The 24,312-nt window shown below is 37.7% G+C and overlaps 1 protein-coding gene across 8 annotated transcripts in view; it reads right to left on the minus strand.

Moving 5' to 3' along the window:
* IMPDH1 (inosine monophosphate dehydrogenase 1) overlaps window positions 1–24,312 on the minus strand; it is a 123,841-nt gene that overhangs the window by 23,563 nt on the left and 75,966 nt on the right. For 2 of the 8 annotated variants that reach the window (XM_075208509.1, XM_075208510.1), the window contains exons 2-7: window positions 21,241–21,339; window positions 10,048–10,096; window positions 6,252–6,353; window positions 5,115–5,189; window positions 4,074–4,280; window positions 3,423–3,510 (exon numbers count right to left, since the gene is read on the minus strand). In XM_075208509.1, coding sequence (XP_075064610.1) covers window positions 3,423–3,510; window positions 4,074–4,280; window positions 5,115–5,189; window positions 6,252–6,353; window positions 10,048–10,096; window positions 21,241–21,339 — 620 coding nt within the window. Of the gene's footprint in view, window positions 1–3,422; window positions 3,511–4,073; window positions 4,281–5,114; window positions 5,190–6,251; window positions 6,354–10,047; window positions 10,097–16,377; window positions 16,499–21,240; window positions 21,340–22,015; window positions 22,316–22,900; window positions 22,925–24,312 lie in introns of those variants that run through there. The other 6 variants (XM_075208511.1, XM_075208506.1, XM_075208507.1 and 3 more) reach the window with 6 other exon arrangements.

Here is a 24,312-nt window from a genome sequence, read left to right on the forward strand (position 1 = left end):
CTTGAAGCAGGAGTCTTGCTTGTCTGCACTGTCCATTAAACACACCATATTTTCTGTTAATACAGGAAGCTCATTGTCACGTCAGACAAACCGCAAGCAATAGTCCCATCCCGAGTGAAGAAAACTAACTGAAATCACATAAATAAGTGTTTTCTACAAGTACTGCATGGGGATGATAGACTGTGCATTTTTGCTGCTAGTTGTTCAAGCAAAAGACTTCAAAATGGCCACAAGGAGGACAGAGCCTTTCATTACGGAGATTGCCAAGTCATTTCTTACCACTATGACTGATTTTCGCTGCTTTTGCTGGCAGAGAACTATTGATAGAGAAGATGGTGGTATCTGGTCCAGGATGCTGCTTACCTTTGGTCAATGAGGAATTCCAAAAGATTTACATGAGACCACAGTATGTAACTATATCTTACAGAGCTAACCACAACCATTCCTAATCCCAAATAAATATTACATAAAGATTGATGTAAAACAATTCAAAAAATTATAGACAAAAGGTTGCACTCTTTGAAGATGCTAGAAGTATAGATTAGGTTAACCATCACTAAGACCATTTTCAAATTTCAATCAATCAAATAGAATGCAGCAGAGATATCCATCAACTTCTATGCTGTCCAAAAACAAAAAGAAAAAGATCCGGACAGGTTCAGGACTCTCATTACTATAGTGATTATCATAGTAGTCTAGGCGAGAGGATGCTCTTCCAGTTAGTGAATACTAAGACGACAAGAAACTAGAATTGGAAAATTTAAAAACTTCTACGTTGTGCAATGTGTGTTGTCCAACAGGACAGAGGAGACAAGATATGGAGGCTACAGATTGAAAATGTTGTGGTACTCTCAGTGCCATGTATATAATCAATATTTGTCTATTTAAAAGGTGCATATCAACGGTTCTCTATGACTAATCATATCCCTGTCCTTTTCTTTCTTCTGAATGGAACGCAATAAAAGACACCACACACACTCCTCCACCCCCTCACAGTCCAATACTGTGATATTCTCCTTTACTAAGGTGGGCCTTTTCCAATCCAACATCAGAGTTGTAAATGAACTTCATATTCTCATGAAGCATTAGGAGGCTTGCAGCGCTGACCCATTGGGTTCTGGATTGGAGGTAAGAAAATGTTGCAGGCAAGTAGAACTTTGTATTTGATCTTATCCTAGTGAACTACTCTACTACATTTTAGGGTGAAATTCAACTTTAAAATGATAAGGTCTGGGATATTCTCCTCAGATTGCCCATTCCCGGTCACTGATACACACTTAGAAGGAACAGATGTTTCACCATCGATTAATGAAAGCTGTAAATAAATAGGAGTTACCTTTTCACAGAAAAGTAGTAACTATTTTTATTACTATTTTAATATTATATGCAATAAGTGCTATATTTTTTTTTATTATTTTTATTATTTTATAACTGTCCACTTCCTCAGTGCAGTTTCACACCTAATAGATGTTGTCCATGATCCAGTGGTTTTGTAAATGTAGTCTATGGCAGTGGAGTGTGTAGTGAGATCATGGCTTTGTCACATCATTGCCCGTACTCTGCAAGTACAATTTTTTAAACTAAAAAACAAACGTCCAGTGCTCTTTGTATTTCACAAGGACACAAACAGCATGATAACAGACTTAAACATTTATAATAGAGCATATTCTTTTAATTAGAATTGATAATCACCCCAGTGATCCCCTGTTTATTGGGGGGTGGAAAGATAGGTAACAGTAGATCCTGACAACATCCTAGTGCAAAGCGAAATTTGCATTCCAATCATTCTTGCCATTAGCAACAGATTGCACAAAAGTAGAAAACAACCCTCTTATGCCGTAAACCATCAATGCCCCATTCAATCTCTGTTCTGGGCATAGCTATAAGACAGCTGCAGACCAGGACCACCAGCAGAATGGAAGGAACAGCTCACTAGTGATAACAGTGGTCCACGTTCCAAAATCCATTTTATTTAGCATACAGATATCTAGGCAGAAGTTGACAGCATGCCATAGAGTGAGTATACGATAAATAAAGCTACAGATTGTAAATGTTAGTGGATGGATCAACCATGCATCACAATGAAAGTGCTAGGCAAAAAACAGATCACGCAAAACATTTTTTTTTTATCAATAAATAGTTATAATTTGCCTTTAGTTACAGTGCCAAGTTATTTTGTGCACAAAGAAAGTGAAAGGTTTCTTTTTCACAATACTTCAATAGTAACCAGTATAGTAAACTAGAAGGCTATATCAAAGGTTCAGCCTATGGGGAAGGGAGGGGGGGGGCGGGGGTCACTGATGCTAGATTTGCTCCACACACCAAAATGTAGATTGGGTGTAGATCAGTGGGTTCTCTCTAGTCAAGGCATGGGAAGGTTTACATAAAACACAGTAAATATTGCAGGACACTTAGGAGGAGAGAAGAATTGACCAGAGGATGCGTAATTTTATCATAAGCATTTTAGCATAAACCCCAAGTACAGTCTATTCACCTTTATGAGAATGTAACCCTAGGTATATACCGCAATATCGTCACGTGACATTGTCAGCACAGCTCTCACAAAGTCTTTCACCAGCAGAAATGCACCATGTCACATGGTTATGTGTAACTAAATTGTCATTTTACACATGCCATTTAATCATTACAGGAACTATAAATGGGTTAATGATTTAATATGCTAGCCAAAAAACCCAAGTTTTTATGAAACAATATAAAAAGCCCAATTTAAAATACATTCTAGAACTCATCCAGATAAACGCATTCTCAGGACTTTTTGCTTTGTATTTCCAACAAACATGATGCAAGTAAACCACTACCCAATTCTGCTGGCTAGGGGGGAAATCTACTGAAGTAGACAGTCACTTCCCTGCCATATACTGCTGTCCACACAGTCAGCATAAGATGCACAGCACTGTACACACAACGCGACTATTCCGACATTCAATATTCTTGACAAAAGCCCTAAACATTCGAGATCAAACGACATTTAGAAATTGTGTTTATTCTCTATGATATACTATGAAGTGCTTAAAAGAACATAGAAATCACACAACAGTGCAGAGTTTTACATCTCTCTACTGGCTTGCAATTGTATTAACCCACCTATGCATTTACTTTTGCTTAGGTGAGGTTAAGTCAGTACCACCTGCAGGTTAGCACAACACACAACAGTATTGTCACACAAGAGATTTTCGAGCAGCAGACAAACAGCAAAGGAAAGCAGATCTAAAATATGTCAAATGCTTGGAATTTCTACGTAATATACAAGAATTTTTCCAGTACCTGTTTAAATTGCTCATGTTACACTGGTAAAAGTATTAAGACTTCTATGAAACACTTTTTGCATGTGTTGTATCACTCTAAATGCTGTTTGTGGTTTTCTATTCTACAGTGTGAGTTATACCAAGTGACTGCCATACCTTTCTTACTACGTTGAAGAATTTCGTTTGCTTCTTTAAGGGTGACACCTGCTGGAGCGACAACCAGTTCATCTCTTTTGGTCATTACCTGTAGAAAAATTAGGATACAGATCATGAGGTATGGAAATATGTACCATCTTCAGTGCAAAATAGGGAGGGCCATAACACATTTCTATGGTTCTACTACATTTTCAGCTGACAACTTGCAATTGATAAAAATGTTTTTTCCCCTTTATTTTACAAGCTCATAAGTAGAATAAAAAAAAATATGGATATAAAAAGGTAGTATATAAAATCCGCAATTGTTGAATCATGACATTTTTGACATTTACAATCAATTTACTCATTGAGGTATTTTAATTGCTCATATAAACAGTGAATTGTTTGTCATATAAATGCGAAACTTTAGCCAGCATTAGGCAATATTTGGAAACAAAATAGAAAAGAAAAGAAAATTAGCCAGAAATCAGTTAATCCCACAATGAAAGTATACTAGATACAAACAGATTTGCAACAATACAAGTGCTGACCACTAGTTTTTTGTTCTGTACCCTGCAGAGTATGGCTTTGGCTTATTTATTTAAAATTTTACTTCCACGCCCCCATACCTTCTTAAATAGAATTCAGATGCTCTGGTAGTTGATACAGTACCTCGTTCAAATAAGTGATGTAGTCTTTTTCCGTCAAAAAGTCTATGTCTCTCGAGGTGACAATCCCCACTAATTTGCTGCCCATTTTTCCAGTTTCCGTTACCGGGATGCCGGAAAATCCATGTCGGTTTTTAGCTTCAAACACATCCCCCACAGTATGTTTGGGACTCATTACTACGGGGTCAGTTATAAATCCTTGTTCGAACTTCTGCAGAAAGAGACAGGAGAAAGAGATGTGAATAGAGATGATATACCAATTACATAAGATAAATATATGTTCATACAAGGTACTGAATAATGGGAGCAGCAGAGGAAAGACACTTGAGCTGCTGCAAGATACATTATTGTTGTGGTATGCAATGTATAATACACTTTATCATAAAGTATCTTCCCTCTTACTTATATTACTCAAAGATTACTACTAACTTGGTGGCTCAACAAGTGTCAGGATGTGGACCCACACCCCTTAACCCAGTCCAAGAGAGAGACTGGAGCCACAAACACTGCATTATTATAGTATTTAATAACTTTTTAACCTGTAATACACCTGATGAAATGGTCACTTCATCCTGACCAGGTGTATTTTTAAATTTTCAAGCAAACAAAATGTCAAATAGTATATAGGTCTATAGTATTTATTGGAATACACAAGTATTGATAATATATCCATACACCTTTGTAAAATCTGTATAAACAGTGAGTTGTGATGTTCTCACTTAACTATTCATTAGTAAAAATGGTGTATTATAAGAATTAAGGAATCCAATAATGTAAACTATTAGATATAAGAAGTCAAATCAGATTTCTGTCACCAATACAAAAGCACTAAGCCTGCAGCCTTGTATATGGTAACAGAACTCATCTGATTTCTACTATGCAAATTAAATTTAAAGTAGTACGGAGTGCATTATCCCATTTATTACCCATAATTTATTAAACATATTATACAGCACTGAAACAAAAGGTAGAAATGGCCTAAACAAGTTTATAAACTAAAGAAATATAATCTCTTCACAGATACACAAACGCTATTGAGTCTTACCTTCACTTTTCGGACCTCATTGGCTTGAAACTCTGGGGTACAGTTGTGATGAATGATCCCTATACCTCCCATCAACTGCAATACAAGAAACTATAATATGAAAATGTTCACAAGTATTGTGTGAAAAGGAACAACCAACGCAACAGTATCCAAAAACGAATAGCTTTTGAATGAAATATTACACAGTAATGCAAGTACAAGAACCATATTAATGGAAACAACTTCCAAGACTAATGTGGTCTTTTATTAAGACAATGCTTATATTTATAGGCACATTTATTGAGCAAAATTTGTCAAAGTGATAGCAAACTGTATAAAATTATACAAAGTAGAAAGAACAGCTAGAACCTTACCAAAATGCAATAAATCACTTTTAGTCTAATGAACTTAGTGCTTATACACTATACTTTACTGAACGTAGGCAGTGCAATTCACAGAGTTCCTGTCACATGAGCACGGAGGGATTTAAAACGTGCAGACAAATTTAGAAGTGGGAGGGGGCGACTTAGCACAACTCCAAATCATAGTGGTAAAACCAGTCGTGACCTTATTTTATTTATTTTCCCTTTGAATTTAAGGAATGGCTGCATCCAACTATTCCTGACATAGGACAGAGCTCTGTGTTTATTTAATATCCCCATAATGCCTTTATATTGTCTGAGAGGTCCCCTGTGAATCTAAGGGAGGTGTAGTTGTTCTTTCATAATACAATAGCTTAGGGGTGTGGCCTAACGTCAAGAGATGTTGAATATGGTTGCAGGCGGTATTTGGAGTCTCCTGGCAACATGACAGAAAGCAGGTAAAGAGGTAGCAGATAACTCCCTAAATTTGCTCATAACCTACACAGAAGGATAAAAACACCTGGTTATGTGAATAACAATTGCATTTTCCCACAATCAAAGATTCACATAGTAAGTCCTAACAAGCTCCTGAAATATTTGACAAATTGTAGCGTTACTACTAGCTCCTTTCATGTTGAACTGTCCCAAGGATAACCTAACGTATTACGTAGTATAAGGACAAAGGCCAACTAGAACAATTAATTTCTCTTATACCTGGCCTATGTTATATACACATTAAGTGCTGAGCCTTCTGACAGACTCATTTTACAAATACAGATCTGTGCCTTCTACTCACCGCCATGGCAATGGCCATATCAGACTCAGTCACTGTGTCCATGGGAGAGGAAATCAAGGGGGTCTTTAAAGTTATCTTACGAGTCAAGGCAGAAGTCAGATCCTTTAAAACATATACACAAAACAGTATTAAGCACAAAAATAATTATAGCATTAATTATATAAACAAACACATACAAATGTTATCTTTTACATTTTTTTTTTGAAAACTATAGACATTGTATATCAATATTTTGTACCATAATTAAACACCAGCAATGAATATGATTACCAAAATATCCCCAAATATCAGAGCACAGCTCTTCATGCAATGCCCACATCAACCAAGTCTAGCAAACAAGAAAATTATGTCCTTCACTTGTTCTCCAATAAGGTACTAGAGAATAATCAAGTTGGGTTATCAGATACCGATTCCCCTGTCTAGGGAATAATTTTATGTATAGTTTATTTATCTAGCACTACCACACAGCACTTTAACAGAATATAAATTAAATGAACTGGTCTTTTTTAAAACATAGAAAACTGTTTATTAGGTGTGCATCATTGGGGTAAGAACACATGCGGTTTCCATTTTTAAGAGGCACACTTAAGCACATGTCAGTTATTTTTCATGCCCTGATCATCTTTGTGCACTCTGTCCTAAAGTGAAAAGGGATAGAACTGTAGTCACTCAGATCAACAGCACAGACTGTTTCAGGACAGTGTGATGATCCTATGTTAGTAAGGAGAGAGCTGCAAGTCACTGGGGCAGTGCCATGATTTAGGCAGGTTTTCTCAGTCAAAGAACGTAATGTAGCGGAAGAAGTATGGTTCCTGAACAGTCGTGTGAGGCTCCTGTCAATCCAAGGGGGAAATGTTGTGTCATACATACCTCTATAGGAATCATAGTTCACACATGCAGCTTGAGTAAAATGTTTTACATACTGCTGTGCAGAAAGTGGAAGTGTACAGTCAAGGCCAAAAGTTTTGAGAATGACATAAATATTGGTTTTCACAAAGTATGCTGCTTCAGTGTTTTTACACCTTTTTGTCAGATGTTTGGGTATACTGAAGTAAAATTATAAGCATTTCACAAGTGTCAAAGGCTTTTATTGACAATTACATTAAGTTTATGCAAATAGTCAATATTTGTAGTGTTGACCCTTCTTTTTGAAGACCTCTGCAATTTGCCCTGGCATGCTGTCAATCAACTTCTGGGCCACATACTGACTGATGGCCGCCCCCATTCTTGCCTAATCAATGCTGGGAGTTTGTCAGAATTTGTGGGTTTTTGTTTGTCCAGCCACCTCTTGAGGAGTGACCACAAGTTCTCAGTGGGATTAAGGTCTGGAGAGTTTCCTGGCTATGGACCCAAAAATTTGATGTTTTGATCCCCGAGCCACTTAGTTATCACTTTTGCCTTATGGCAAGGTGCTCCATTATGCTGGAAAAAGCATTGTTAGTCACCAAGCTGTTCTTGCATGGTTGAGAGAAGTTTGTTTTGGTACCATTCTTTATTCATGGCTGTGTTCTTAGGCAAAATTGTGAGTGAGCCCACACATGAATGTTCTCAGGATGCTTTACTGTTGGCATGACACAGCACTGATGGTAGCGCTCACCTTTCCGTCTTGTGACAAGCGTTTTTCCAGATGCCCCAAACAATCTGAAAGGAGATTCGTCAGAAAAATTGACTTTACAGCAGTCCAATCCCTGTACCATTTGCAGAATATCAGTCTGTCCCTGATGTTTTTCCTGGAGAAAAGTAGCTTCTTTGCTGGCCTTCTTGACACCAGGCCATCCTCCAAAAGTCTTCGCCTCACTGTGCGTGCAGATGCACTCACACCTGCCTGCTGCCATTCCTGAGCAAGCTCTGCACTGGTGGTGCCCTGATCCCACAGCTGAAACAACTTTAGGAGACGGTCCTAGCGCTCGCTGGATGTTCTTGGGTGCCCTGAAGCCTTCCTCAGAAATATTGAACCTCTCTCCTTGAAGTTTTTGATGATCTGATAAATGGTTGATTTAAGTGCAATCTTATTAGCAGCAATACCCTTGCCTGTGAAGCCCTTTTTGTGCAAAGCAATGACTGCACATGTTTCCTTGCAGATAACCATGGTTAAGAAAGGAAGAACAATGATTTCAAGCACCACCCTCATTTTAAAGCTTCTAGTCTGTTATTCTAACTCAATTAGCATACCAGAATGATCTCCAGCCTTGTCCTTGAAAGTGTTGACAACTGTGTTAACGAGAGAATCACTGACCTGCTGTCAGTTGTTCCTTTTGTGGCAGGGCTGAAATGCAGTGGAAATGTTTTGGGGATAAAGTTCATTGTCATGGCAAAGAGGGACTTTGAAATTAATTGCAATTCATCTGATCACTCTTCATAATATTCTGGAGTATATGCAAATTGCCGTCATAAAAACTGAGGCAGTAGACTTTGTGAAAAATAATATTTGTGTCATTCTCAAAACTTTTGGCTATGACTATATAGTGCTAGAACACCCAGTACCCAATAAGGAAATTGAAATGTTAGCAGCAGCAAAGAGTCTCAGTTCAGAAACCCTAGCATTACTATGTATAGGTAGGTTTGAGGTAGGTGGGGCTAGTGCAGCACAAGTCAGTGAATAGCTAAGGGTTAGTTCAGACAAGTAATGTAAAGTGCTACAGATATGGGGCAGGCAGGGGGTCACCGATCTTAACATCTAAGGCATGTGTGCCGTCATATGAAAACTATAAAAAGAAACCACTGCCTATGTCACAAAGTCTAAATACATGAGGAGATGCATGATAAATACAACACATAGTATATAAGATACAGAATTACATGGAGAATGTTCGTATGCAAAAAGGACAATACTCTTGCTTACATACTGTCGCAGGAAACTATTCTTGTATGTAGGTATTATAAGCTGTTTGTGCCAGTCTGTCTTTAAGGTTATACAGCATCCTATTATGATTACAATACTTACACCATAATAAAAATAAAAATGTAGATAAGTCTGGACCGATCTCACTCTTATCACATTTGACACATGATAGAGTGCATGCGTTCTAATTCTCCATAAGAAAATATCCTCCTCCTATTCTCATTAAGTGTTGAAATTACATTTAAGAGGCTCAAGAAAGCCAGAGTGTGTAATAAAGCGATGATTGCCCAGTTCTAGGAATGACACAGCAACATGCATTATCAGACGCACGTCGACATTTCACAAACAAGAACTGCAAACTTTAAAGCTACCACTAGGTGGTAGCAGAATGCAATAAAAGAAGGAAGTTATACCACAGATTATAAACAATTTAACTTACAAAATCAAAATAGGCCCAAAAAGGTTTTATTCTGTAAATACAATGGTCTGCTTAACCTTTACTGTCTGCTAGGTACATTATAGCAAAATGACGCCAACATTGCCCATATCTGCATTCTACAGTGCAGAGGTGGACTAGCATACAATCATCTACATACATGTCCCAAGCAGATACATCTTCATATCAGCTGGTTTAACCTTGATATCTGGCAGGCGATGTGCTGCCAATTCTAAGCCTGGCCTCCAGTCTGATCAATTTGTTTTATTTGAAGTCATGTTACATGGTATATATATATATATATATATATATATATTATATACAACCAACAGCTAGAGTTAGTCAGAAACATCTTTAGATGAGAATTCTGGTGAAGAAAACTAAAGACTCACTATGTGGTGAACATCAATATCCTTTATTTATAAACACCAACCTATTACACATTGCTGTACACATTAATAAACCATTAACTGCCTGTACTGCCAATATGGTGATAACGTAAATACAAAGACACTCACCACTTCATCAGCTGTAAAGTCAATAAATCCAGGAAGAATCAAAAAGTCGCTGAAAAAGAAAGAAAATGTTCTGTAAATTGACTGTCGTACACAAAATCACTGTAGGAATGTATCTGGTAGCAAAGCACGGTGTGCCGATTTAAATCAACTTGATTTTAACTGCGATTTAAATTGCATGATTTTTTTTTTAATTATTCATTTTAATCACCATTAAAAAAATCCAGGGTTTTAACAAGCTTTTAATGCTAATTGGCATAATGTGCAATATGGACCATAGTCCTTTGCTTAACCCATCCACATTCAAATAGCCTTCTACCAACACTAGTCAAGTTCCAAGTAAAAGCAACCTCGTTTAAAGACCTCGTTTGACCACGATTTGTGTCAACAGTGGCATCAATAGACTGGTGGAAAATGCACAATGGTTCAGAAACTGTAGCTGGTAATGAAAAAATCACGGTAGCAGCTGCAGCATCATCAGCTTCAGTAGAAAGAGTTTTGACAGCTCCAAACCAAATGTGGAAAATACTGAGAAACCACTTTTGCAGCTTTGCACTAGTTTTGCAAAGCTGCAAAACTTGTTTCTTTTTAAGGCATTCAATAAACCTAATGTGTAGGCTCATTCAGATTTACAAATCATGGAAGGCAATTGCCAACTATTGTAACTTTTAACATCATGGCTGTTTCTTTCCTTTTGCAGTTTGTGTTGTGATTTGTGTGTAGTTTGCTGTGCCATGCCATGATTGGTGACACTGTCAAGTCATTTAAATTGAATATATTAAAGATGCAGTATTTTAAAAGAACTTTGTATTGTTGTTTTTACTTGATTTATTTGCTTACGTGACCATTTTTGTAAAAATCCCCCCCACCAAACCCCCCCCCCCCCCAAAAAAAACCTGTTTTTTTAAAAAAAAAATAATCGTGATTGTTTCACTCTCTGAGCAAAAGTAAAAGCAGTACATTATGACAAAGCGGAGGACCAACTCGATTCTGAGCTGTACAAATCTGTCAAAAGTCAACGTGCATAGGCGTGTGTGTGTGTGTGTGTGTGGGGGGGGGGGGAATCTCACCCCATGTATATGACTTTGGGGGCTGGATTGCAAGAAAAACATGAAAATTTCAACACATACCGAGCGCAGACCTCAAGTGCCACGAGCTTTACATATATATGTGCCTGTGTTATCCCAGAGATAGGTGAATGTAGACAATTCTTAAAATAACATTACTAGATACTAATGCATGATGAAATATAAGGTAGAATGTGTTCTGTGCTTGCCAAGGCAAACACTAATTAGAATAGATGGTCATTGATCCATTACTGCACACCACACTGCAATAACAAAACACCACAACATCATAAGTGCATCCAATGTATAGAGATTACGTTTACATTATAGGTTTGGTATGATAGTTTTGCTGGAGCACATATTCCTTCTATTTATTGCTTTAACCTATACAAAAGACTAATTAACAGGATCAACAAAACAATGCACACAGCTGCTGTCAATAAAGAACTAAAACTGTACACACAGACAACAGTAGGAGACTCATCCAATAATGTAAAAACAAATACAATTATCAAAACAAATATTTATTGGCCAGCTGCCTTAGAGTATATGTCACTGACAACATGTGACAAACATATTGTAAATTTTCACCAGAGTAGAAGAACAATGCTATTAAACGTCAGTGTTCATTAACAACCTTTAGTGGCAGTACTGCCACCCATGGTTTTTCTTTAGATACAAAGGGTTTATGGTGTGTCTTTTATATTCTAGATTTTGGAGTTACCTATTGGTGTAATGTAAAAGCCATTTAATTTAGGTTATTTTTATCAAGATGAATAAGAATAGTTTCATATCAATTATTTGTAACACTTACTCATGAGGGTTTTTTTTTTGTATAAAACTGAAAGCACTTTGTTCCTCAATATGCGTCTTATTTTGGTTATCCACTAGTGTTTGAACAACGCAAGTTTAAACCCCACTGAGACGTATGTCAAAACACAAACACATTTGACATATGGTTGCTGACTATCAGTTTTATTCACGTAACATTGCAAGTGGGTATGAGGGTCACTAAACCAATAATTTACCCTTTCAGACAGTTTTGTGCATTGTTCTAGTGCTAAAAATGCTAGAATTGCACAAATTTGTAGCCAGCAAGTACAAGGCCTTATTATATAAATGATTTATATTGCTTAACCAAAGCGTTTCCATCTCATTGGTGTTGGTTATGGCTAGAGAAAAGAGGATTTCCTTCCAATGTGTCATTTTTTTTACTTTCTTTTTGCCTAAATATGTAAAAGTTGTTTTTTCACCTATATTGAGAGTACTGCTTTTTCTTAGATGCAAAAGTATCAGGGTTAAATGTTACCCAAGATTATGGCACAAGTACCTTAATCTCCTTGACTGGCATGATCACAGTATTTTTATTTTTCAACACTGAAGTGAAAGAGGAAGCGGTATGGAAACAGCAGTGAGAAAAATAGCAAATTACATAAGCGTAATTCAAGTAAATGACTGCCGTTATTTAAGCTCCCGGAAATCCATCCACGTGCGCCGATTAAAAGATCAAAAGGTCTTGATAAGTGTAGGCTATTGGAGTCGTTACAGTGATGCCACTATCCTATTGACAACTGAGCCTCGGTTTGGATTTAACTCTTGCTCAGGGCCAAAGTGTCGGCAGCAGTCTGGGAGGCAGCTGGACTTGTGCAGTTATATCTTGGTAACAACCTTCTGTTTAGTTCCTCTTTGCGCAAAAGGAGCTATACGGAATGGCAATTATTTGATGGACATTGGGAGTTTAACAATTTCAATACACTGTGCAACAATAATTCATCTATTTTTTGTTGCAGGATACATTTATATGTACCTATTAAGGGGCCCCAATGTTAACATATTTTCATGTGATTGTTTTACTTTATCCTTTTGAAATTAAACAACAATATTGCTTTTAAAGAGACTTAGCACTCCAGTACCTCATTTGTTTTGAAAGCATTTTCTTAAGTTATTTATTGTTTTGGTCTCTGTGTTAATGCTCCTGTTTTGTGTAATGCTTTGGATATCTAAATAATGCTCATTGTTAGCTCACATACTAAAAAACCCCCCAAAAACAAAACACGTATCTGTGGAGAGAATGAGAAAACTTGGATAGTGGATAGTAATGTAAGGCATAGGCTATTTGCTTGTAGACGTTCTTAAAGTGAATGAAGCAATGGTTGCCCGAGTACAGCACAAAATGTACAACACATTGGATTGCAATGATTCGGAGAAGACAAGCCATTAATGCCAAGATGTGAGAGCAGATGGGCCAATTCCTAGCTGCTGACTAATCTTGGGATATACTGAATTGCGTAATGCAAATATAATCAACAGTTACAAGCTGAGCCTTTTTGCAGGATGGAAATTTCATAGAAAGGGACCATGTTATAAAGGAAATTTCAGCAACGTGTTAATGAATAATAGAAAAGTGAGTGTTATGTTATATACAGAAAATCATGAAAGTGCAGCGAGATGCTTTTTGCCTTGAAAGTCTCTAAACTGTGTCCAATGGTTTACAGTATTTTGGCTCTTATACTAACTTCACCAGATAATAATAAAGTATTTACTGTACAACTGGTTTTATTAGCAAAATACTATGATAATTGTATTCTTTTGTAAGCAGTATATTACGGATTGAAGGTTTTCAGCATCTTCTGCAATGTGACATGTCTCACTATATATACACAGAGAATATTTATTTATACATAAACTTTTACAAATCCATATCAGTTACAATACTATCCAAGTTTTAAATAGAATGAACATAACTATGATTCTCAGGCTACATCAACATTCAGTGGTAGACTGGACAGATAGTCTGCAATAGAGACATGTTAGGTAGACATTTTATGCTGGTCACTGGTATGTAACAGTGAAAGCTCTGGTATTTTTGGAACTTCACATCCTCTTTTTATTGGTACATTCTGCTCTGGTCAGTCATCTTGTCTGAATCAGCTTTTCCTCCGTCCACAGAGTCCCCTTATATCTGTCCTGTCCTGCACCTGGTCTCACTATCTGCAGAATGAATCAGCTGCACTATGATGTGCTGTCACACGGTCACCTGACTGCGGAGGTTAGTGCCGCAAGCGAGTCTCACTTAGTGAGGATAAGTTACACTGCTACTGCCTGGGAGCCACCTTAGCATCACTCCAAGACATGAAAGCAGAATGATAACGCAGACAGCCGAAGTGTGCTAGTGTCCCCTCCAGTGGGGCACAAAAGCTTCCTGTTGGCACACATGCTCCTGTCTCCATAGTGGACAGGTATGGCACAACTGCACATTCCTTTATTCATGTACTGAAATCTAGGTATTTTTAAGCAAGCTAATGTTTTATTGTAGCCCCATCAAATAAGTACAATCAAAGTGGCCCCCAGACGAAAACAGGTTGTCTACCACAGATATAGGGGAAACCATTTGAAAGTGCAAACTAGAATCTGCATAATGGTCTTGTGTCCGTTTGGAGCAATTCAGAAAAAAAACCATTGCAATGCAACGGGTGCAAGCGTAATTTCTTTTTTTGCATGCAGGGAAAAACGTTGCCTGCTTTTTTTATGTAGCACAAATATTTATGTAGAGTTGAACTGGATAAACCTCCTTCCCAACTTTAAATTTGTCTGCACATTTTTAATTTGTCCCCACTGCAGCACATCATGGCATCTAGCTTGACTTACTCCTACATGAATTGGAGACTATAGATGCAATGAAACTGCACCTTGTGTTCAGTCTTTTTACTGTCTTAGCAAAACACTACTATGTCGAGATCAAAGTGACAAGCAAAGTGGAATCAGTAAGGCCTTGTAGTGAGTAATTACAAGAATATTTGTTAAATCAGCCATGACAGTATTAGGTTACAGTTAGTAATAGGGAGAAGGGTTTATATTCCTGACTGAACTGTATGAAATGTTGCAACAATCCTACAATGCCCATGCATTATTTAATTTAGGAAGGAGCAGGAAATAAAGCAACAATCACACTGTGCACACTATGACAGGATACAAAGCAGGATGACATGTTAACTCATTCATACCTAAGGCTTACAGCTGTATATCACACCTGCATTTAAGTTGACTGTGAAATTTAAATTATTCAAATCAGTCATAACTTTATCATCTCTGAATTGTTATTCAAGATAGTTCTTAATATTTATAGTGAATAGTTATAATATTTTTGTACTGATGTGTTTGTACCATCTCTTTACGTCCTGTGATTTGCCGACCTTCATGTATTTTGTTTTGCAATATACTTTCATACATTTTGCTTAAAATGTATGCTAAATGTTCTGGTACTAAACAGGTATTTATACACTGGCATTACATAGGAGTTTTCTGCTCTGCATGTAATGTGGTTTCCATGCCACAACCAATAAGGGGTGCTGTCTATTGTTGTGTCTTATTTATTTGTGTGACTACATGGGTTTTTTATGCTTCAGTATGTGAACCTTGATAATAGTTATAAAGCATGTTTAAAGCAATAAAATATTAAAGTCAATTGATATATAAAAAAATATTTTTAAAAAAACAAAATAAAAAACAAACATCATTAATGGCCTCTTTAAAGACTGATGTATATAGGATTTAATAAAAATAATTACCATACATTACCACTAATAGGTGTGTGTGTATATATATCTCTGTGTGTGTGTGTGTGTGTGTGATATTATATATATATATATATATCTCTTAAAATATAATTGTTTTATTATTGAAGCTCAGCTATAATCTTGGAGTAACAGGTGAAAAAAAAAAAAACCACTTTTCAGGTTTGCATAATAAGAGTAGCAGCCCAATAGTAATACTCATACTAATAAATATGAAGTATTTGACATTAATTATACATTAAAGTTTGTATATTACAGAGCTGAGTAATACACCTAATGTAATTAAAATGTCTAGAAACTTTTGTAACCTCTCTGTAGCAGGTTGCTATTTTAGGGGAGAGGTGCTTCACTAAAGGCTTGTTCACAGATATGCTGAAAAATGTGTTATAACTCGTGAAAGTAGGCATTTCAGTGCTGCTCTTTTAAGCGACTTTTGCCTACATTGCACTTTTACCAACACAAACTATTGTACTAGTAAGTGCACAGTAATGCATAAGAAATTGGGTATATGGTAGTCTAAAATGTTAAATTTAAAGTTGATATTTTAAGAATGCAATGGTGGAAACTAGCCACTCGTCACATAGATTTGCACTACTTCTAACTCACTTTAAAATAAAAGAATGTGTGTCGTAGTTGCACTGGTAAGACATAATGACGTAGTGATTATAAGAGAATAGAAAGAAAACACTTGCCATTCTGGATTCTTTAGTAACAAAGCTGGTGATGCAAGCTCACTGCTGGCTCTATCCTCTCGCTCCATTATCGGCTTAACATGCAGGCAACCTTGACAGACTTACAATCATTTATTTTGATCTGTAATATGGGAGGAGAAGGGTCACTGTTACAGACTTTCCTTCCTCTTTGACCAAGGAGATGTCTGATCTGTAATTTTCAGGGTAAAGATGCACATTTCTAGTCTGAATACAAATTTCTTTAAAAAGAAGCAATTGGAATCTTTTTATGTTTATAATTCAACTGTGTGTAAACTAAAATTCAGACTTTTAAGGCAATTAAAGCCAGAAAACTAAAATAGTCTACACAAATGTGTTTATATAAATGCAGATATTTGTGAAACTTACAGTGACACTAACATCAATTGCAGTTCTACTTAACAAATAGTTTATTTTATATGAGCCCTTGTATTTGAGGATATTAAAAGAAAGTATTAACCACAAAAATGGTCATAAATGATATTATAAGGACAATATTTATTAATGTATTGGAGATCAGATGGAAGGTGACTGACAAAGGTTGTTTTGTTTTTGCATTGACCAGATGGTGTATACTGGGAATGACTGTAGGCATAGGTGTTATCGTTTGGATATATGTCATATATGAAATATTTATAAAATTTCCTAAGGTGTCATTCACACAAACACTGCATACACTGGCTATTTTCTGCTGTATACACAGAGAAAATAAAACAAATAAAAAAGGATCATTATTATGTTTGATGAAACAACGCCATGGAAAACCTACAGAGAATGAAAGGCACCATAAAGCACAGCTCAAATGGATATGCCCTAAATCAGCCGATAGCACCAAACATGGAGAAATGACAGAGCAAGGTCATGAAAAGGAGCTTTAGACAAATTTCAAAGTGGTACTGCCAGCCATAACAAACACACATTTACCATCATGTGAACAATGGTGGAAAACAAAGTAGTAGATGCAGTCATTCAAAAATGAAGTCAAGACCTTTGTTAGACAGCTTGAACTTGCTTTAGTTTCCGCAACAAAAATACAATGATCTTGGAAAAACTGGTAAATACTTTTAGATCATATTGACAAATTTTTAATTTTTACAATTTCATTAAGGACAGATACACATTGGCACTTGTTTTCCCATCAGTGGCAGACTAAGTTATTAATCGAACAGCTTTCAAGGAATAGTTTGGTAAATTGCTAGTATGTACAGCCATCCCTAAGTACCAATCTTATTTGCACAGCTTTCAACCCTAATAATCACACCTTGAACTGAACGTACCATGGGTGCAAAATATATACCCGTGTATATTTGTACAAACTAATGTCATTTATAGTCTTTCAGATCAAAGGTGTGCAGGACTGAAGAATTATAGTGTTTAGTAGAAGATTTTGGGTATAAAGCAACATACATTCAACCTAAATAATTTCACCAGTGGTTTCTGCATCAGCACACATACACATTACATATTACAGAAGGGTTCATATAAAAGTTTCTGCCACATACTGGCACGCACGCACGCACACACACACACACACACACACGTTATAAGGAAGTGGTTCCCAAACTATGCGCCGCAGCGATCTCAAGCATGCAGCAGGAAGGTTGGTGGTAAGCAAGGTGGGGGACTACTTGGTAATTATTTTGGCACCTCAAACTGAGAAAATTTGTGATCCATTGTTATAAGCATTGGTTTAGATTACTAGGGGTAAATTTGTCAAGCTGCGGGTTTGAAAAAGTGGACATGTTGCCTAAATCAACCAATCAGATTCTAGCTATCAGTATTAGTACATTCTGCAAAATGACAGCTAGAATCTGACTGCTATAGGCAACATCTCCACTTTTTCCAAACACGCAGCTTGATAAATATATCCCCTAGACTAATCAACGGGCATATAAATGTGAAATCCTAATCACAGCACTTTATTGAAGCCATTATAGAATTATAACCCCCAATGTCACTCACTCAAAGTGGACTTAGTTCATACTTAACACATATAGTGCCTGAGTCATTAAAGGAAAGTAAAGCATAAAAAAGGAGTAACTTTGCACGGGGGCAAAACCATGTTGCATTGGAGGGGAGGTAAATTTAAAATGTGTGAACAGATTTATAGTTGGCAAAATGACATGTCCTAGATTAACTTTAAAATTCAGTGTAAAAATAAAGCTATCAAGTATTTGTGTGCTAGCTGAAAAAACAGTCAGAATATAACTTGTGCAAAACAATAAACTATTTTGAACCCTTTGCATTACAATTTTTTTGTCCCGGAAGACATTTAGTCCTTTTTTTTTTGCCTTACTTTCCTTAATGACTCAGGCCCATAAACTTCAATGCTTATTTATTTATTTTTTTGTTTGTTTTAAGAGCCATCCCCATAGGTATGTGTACAGGAAATAAGCATTGATTGCATTAACTTATATTTACACAACATAAAAAAAAACAACAACACACACTTTTATTATATCATTCTAAAGATAAAGTCATTTTATTTATCATTAGAGATGTATATGCATGCGTCACCTGACACTGGTCCAGCAGATAGCTGGACAAAGCCAATTATGTGTTTTATCCTATATGTTTACAGGGCAAATCAAAGTTTAGGCCTGAAAACACAAGCAAGTGCCCCCCCCCCCCCCCCCCCAGTTCACTGTGCTGTCTTGAAGATCAAGAAATCCCCAAAATGAATACACTAATAACAAATTTGTTTACAGTGAAAAACACACTGGTGTGATTTTTTTTTTTGTAAGAAAGATCATGCCCTATTTTTTGCTGTAGCAAGAAAAAAAGCAGAAAATGATAAAGAAGTCTTTCTAAATAAAGCACTGCTCTTCTCCCCAAATGTTCTGATCTAAAAGGTAGTTCTGCTCAGTGGCATTTTTTTAATAACAAAATGCCAAAATAAGTATTTTCTACAAGAAATCAGCACACTACTGCTGCACCAGGTTAACTGTTCAATAATGCAACATAACCTGTTGATTTACGAAGTCACCAAATAAAACATGCTGGAATCCAATTCTTAACGGACATGTATATGTAGGTTAGATACACAAGCACACGATGACCACAAGTTTAACTGTAAAGATTTTCTCAGCCTGCAGTTTGTTTAAAATGTAGATGAAAGAATATCTTTTCGTGGTTGTCAGTTGTTTGCAGACTGGTCAGGACACAAATTTTAATCCAACTCAGATTGTTGTCCATTGAAAAACCCTGCTTCCAACCCCACCCGATTCCAAGTGTTAACTAGGGTCCCTCTCCTAAGACTTGACAGTTTAAAGACCACAGTGTCTAAAAAAACCCGAGGTGAGCAACAGTGAACTCGAGCATTCCAGGGGACTATAATGATTGTAAAAAAGGTGTTAATCAAATGCAGCAGCCAACTGGATTGCACAGACAGTCCTCTGCAAGGAGCCATTAGAAATGGGGGTAAATGTATCAATCTCCGGTTTCTTCAACTCGCGGGAGTTCGGCGAGATGACAGCTAAAATTTAAAGCGGCTCTGCCTTGTAAAGGAAAGTTTCCCTTTACAAGGCAGCGCCGCTTTAAATTTTAGCTGTCATCTCGCCGAACTCCCGCGAGTTGAAGAAACCGGAGATTGATATATTTACCCCCTGGTTGCCAACGTTGAGAGCACGTATGCTGTTTCAGAACTCAGTGCCATTACATTGTCAGAGCTGCACCCATCTCCTACCAGTGAAACTGGTACTGACATCACCGAAAATGACGCTTTGACCGTTGTTAAACCCAGTGTGGTATAAGACTACTGTGTGTGAGAGTGTGTATGAGAGCTTTCATCCCCAAGAGTTTGTGTCAATTGTTCCCAGCAGATGCTTTACACAGGGGCTGTCACTCACAACCCATATTCCAAAGGTTTGGCCTAAGTTTAGGACACACTTTGCAGTTATTTTGCGTAACTACAAACCCTAGTGGTAGTAGCTTATTAAACAGTAATTTTAGCTCCATCTTTTTGGGGTGACCTTTCATGCAATATATTGTGCGTCTACAAAGCTGAATCTAATTTGTTCCAGCATATATCAACTGTCATGCCATATTCCTAATTTGGTCCCCTTACTAATATAGATGCTTTATTTTACTTACAGATCAACATTTCAGTGAAAACAAATATGTACAATTTCACAAGTATGTTTTACCACTTCAATGCAATCATTTGAAAGTCTTTGAGATTGTAAGTAGCAGAGACCACTTCATTTTCATCTGTCCTTACATTTTTCTATTAGTTGCACGGGGAAACCAGCATTGGGTAAACAGATTCTCAGTGGTAGCCCTCACACACGCCAGGTTTCCAGTGTGCCATGTTTGAGCCTAGCTAATGCCATAATAATTACAATACTAGCTATGAACTTTGTGCACAAATAGACTACCAAATGTCAGAACTTTTACATTAAAACTAAATTGCTTCAATGTAAAATATTTTCACTCACTACTGTGAGATGCACAAATCAATCAAAGGTTTATTTTGTGATTGCAGCCAATTGTGTCATTATCATAGGTAGAATATAATCAGTAACTATACAACTTGGTCAACTGCAAAAGCCACTGTGACACATACAAGCCATAAGTCCATACTACCCAGCATACTGAAGAGGAGGATCAATTAATAACAAATATGATCAGATCTTTAAATGATTTCTCTAAATACATTTTACACAGCATATAAAGAAATATGATGCTGTACATGTCATTGTTATATAATATAGACTGGAAGTGTAACACTTGTTGGGAAACCCTAGATGAACAATAATCTTCTCAGTCTTAATAAGAAAAGGGAATATTACATTAGTTACAGAACATAAAACTTTGATATAGGAGTCAAGCTATTCAAATGCTTACTTGTATGTGAGTCCATCTGAAATTGCAAAAAGCTGTTGTGCAGTGAGACCATCTTCTGGAACGTAGCCAGTACCTCCGCTGATCAAGTAGTCTGCCATGCTGTAGAAAAGCAGAACAAATGATATCAAATATGGTACAAGATAGAGAATTCAGATAGTAAGCACCAGTTGATGCAGGGACTGACATAATGATTACATATTCTCTGTAAAGTGTTGCATAATATTTAGGGGCTATATAAAGAATTACAAATAAAACAGTACTTATTGAGAAAATATTAATACAAATCTCCATCAGAAAAATGTGTCATGATCTCTACATGTTGTTTACATATGCAGTAAGGGATAACAAAGAATAAAGATAACACGGTCTGGCCTTGGAAACTAGTTCCCGTTTGTGAACATAATAAAACTGCACTTCACACGACATAACCAGGCTAGAATAGAAGCTCAATAACTGAAAAGATGTAATGCAAGAACACTGCCAATGCAAAACCAAAAACTGCTGCTACACCTTGTATACGGTTTTTCAATAGCGATCACATTCAGGAGATGGCTCACATATGCTTCTCTTTACCCCTTTTCTGGCAAATTAAACATTGCACATATCAAAAATAAAGCGAGGAGGATCTGCGAGTATACGTGCTATCCTGCTCACACAGACAACATGTTAGACTAATGAGCCATCTCCACCATCACACACATATATACAGAGCATCTGTCAGCCAGGCCTGCTCCCTCCTCCAAGGCAGATAGGTTCATGCAATGGACGTCCTCACCCGATATAGTCACTTTATATGTACACACACTGATGGGCACGCTGTCTCCCCCCGGGGTGGATCACTCTGACAGCTGGACGCTCGCCTGGTCAGTACCAGGCAGAAAGATCGGGACCCAGCAGATGAATGCCTGGGTGCCAGACGGTGCAGGATCATAAGCCGCCGCCAGACATGGGGCGGGACCTGCTGGCACGAAGCTCTTCCCCCTCTTGTTTCATCAGTCCATCTCCCACCAGACGTGGTGGGCACCGCAGCCCCCTCCTCTCGTGACTCCGGATGACGAGGGCCAATGGCTGCAGCGTTACGAACCAAATTGAGCACGCACGGCCGCCGTGTCCGCGCATGCGCAGTAGAGGGGAGCATGGCCACGTGGGATGTGGCAGCTCAGCTCTGTACAGTGTACACCGTCACCTATCACTATTTACTCCACACGGTATGCAGCGTGCTCTGTGTACACTGTGTACCCTACAAGTAACCCGCTCATAACAGACCGAGAGCCCAGCACACACCGCACTGTCAGGAGTTGGGCGGTGTGTGAGGCGGCACTTAGCCCAGTAACACCAGGCTCCGTGTACTAGTGACCAGCTGCATGTGAGGTACTGGTCAGCCATGGCCACATATAGTAGCAGGCTGTCGGGTGTGGGATCCTCTCACTCTCCCTTCCCTAAACCCCATAAACGCGGATTAAGGTCAGTTTATTGCAGCTGTTAGCTGGTACATGAATGTGCACACTGCATGTGTCAGAGAAAACATAGCCAGAAGTAAACCATATGGCGCACAAAATAAATCCCGGACAAGAAGTGGCCGATTACTGATACTATACGTGTCAGCTTTGTGATTTTACATTACACAATCAACAAATACACAAACAAACCGTTTGCTTCCAATACACAGACACCACACATCTACCTCTGCTGCAAGTGTCCTCCCGTGAACAAGACAGAAGCCACCTCCTCTCTGCTACACGTTGTTCTTAGTCACACCCAGTTTTTTCACTTTCAAATTCTGGATTTCCTGGTTTCAAGTTCAAAATTACTGGTGAGATTTAATTTGTCAAAATATGTAGTTAAACGCTGGGTACTTATATAAAATCATACATTTAACACAAAACTAACATCCCTGCTGTTATTTCCTTTGTTTTTTCAGTCAGCAATTAGGATAGGTTATCATGTACCATCCATCATCTTGTGTTTTATAAGAACAAAAAGATGATCTTTTGGGATCCTCCTACACTCTGATTGGCCGAGCCAGGTCAAGTGGTCATGATGAAGACTAAACTGCACTGAAGGATTTTGCATTGAAAGCATGCAACAAAAATTAGATCATTTGTTAAGTTGTGAACAATAACTAGCATTAAACATCCCAACACACAGCATAATCAGTGCCATAGATCACTTTGCAAATTAACCAAATCTTTACTGTGCTTTGCAGCAACTTATCAATAGTCTCACACAAAGTCAGGCTGTCTGCACAAATTAAATTGGGTCCCCAGGATGCCCCCCCCCCCACGCCATTCAGAGACCCCTAATCATTATCAAAAGCCAGGTTATTGTGTGCACATCCTTTTCACTTTTATAGCATCCGCCAAAGTTGTTTTTTATTGCCATTAAAAATGGCCTGTGAAAATAGATGTGAGCAGGAAAACCAATAGGAAGCTGCAACCTCTGCGCTTGTGGCTTCTTAAGGGTTTGTGTAGCTACATGCCCATAGGCTGTAGCACAGCATTGGCTTTGCCAGTGCTGTGTACAACAAAAACTAGATATTAAAGTTTCTGTGTATGAGGGGCAGCATGGTGACGCAATGGTTAGCATTGCTTATTCACTGCGTTGATGTCATGGGTTTGATTCCCACCAGAGCACTATATGTGTGGGATTCCAATGTTTCCCTGTGTTTGTGTGAGTTACCTCTGGGTGCTCCAGTTTCTTCCCATAGTCCAAAACCATTCTGATATGTTTAATACCTTATGACAAAATGGACCCTAGTGTGTGTGATTGTGTGGTAGGGAATTTAGACTGTAAGTTGGAATGGAGCAGATACTGATGTGAATGACACAATATTCTCTGGAAAGTGCTATATAAATAAATGATAATACTAATTAAGAGTCCTGAGGCTGAAATTGAAATTAGTAATCCTGTTTTATCTTGAGCTGCTTTCCTGGGTGATGGAGGGGTTGTGATGGTACAGGAGTGATGCGGTAGGGGATATGATGTTACAAGGGTGATGGGGATGGTGGTGTGATGTTACATGGTGATGGAGCAGGAGATGTGATGTGGTAGAGGGTGTGATGCCACAGGGGT

This window comes from Mixophyes fleayi, chromosome 4 (assembly GCF_038048845.1).
Source record: "Mixophyes fleayi isolate aMixFle1 chromosome 4, aMixFle1.hap1, whole genome shotgun sequence".
Lineage (NCBI taxonomy): Eukaryota > Metazoa > Chordata > Amphibia > Anura > Limnodynastidae > Mixophyes > Mixophyes fleayi.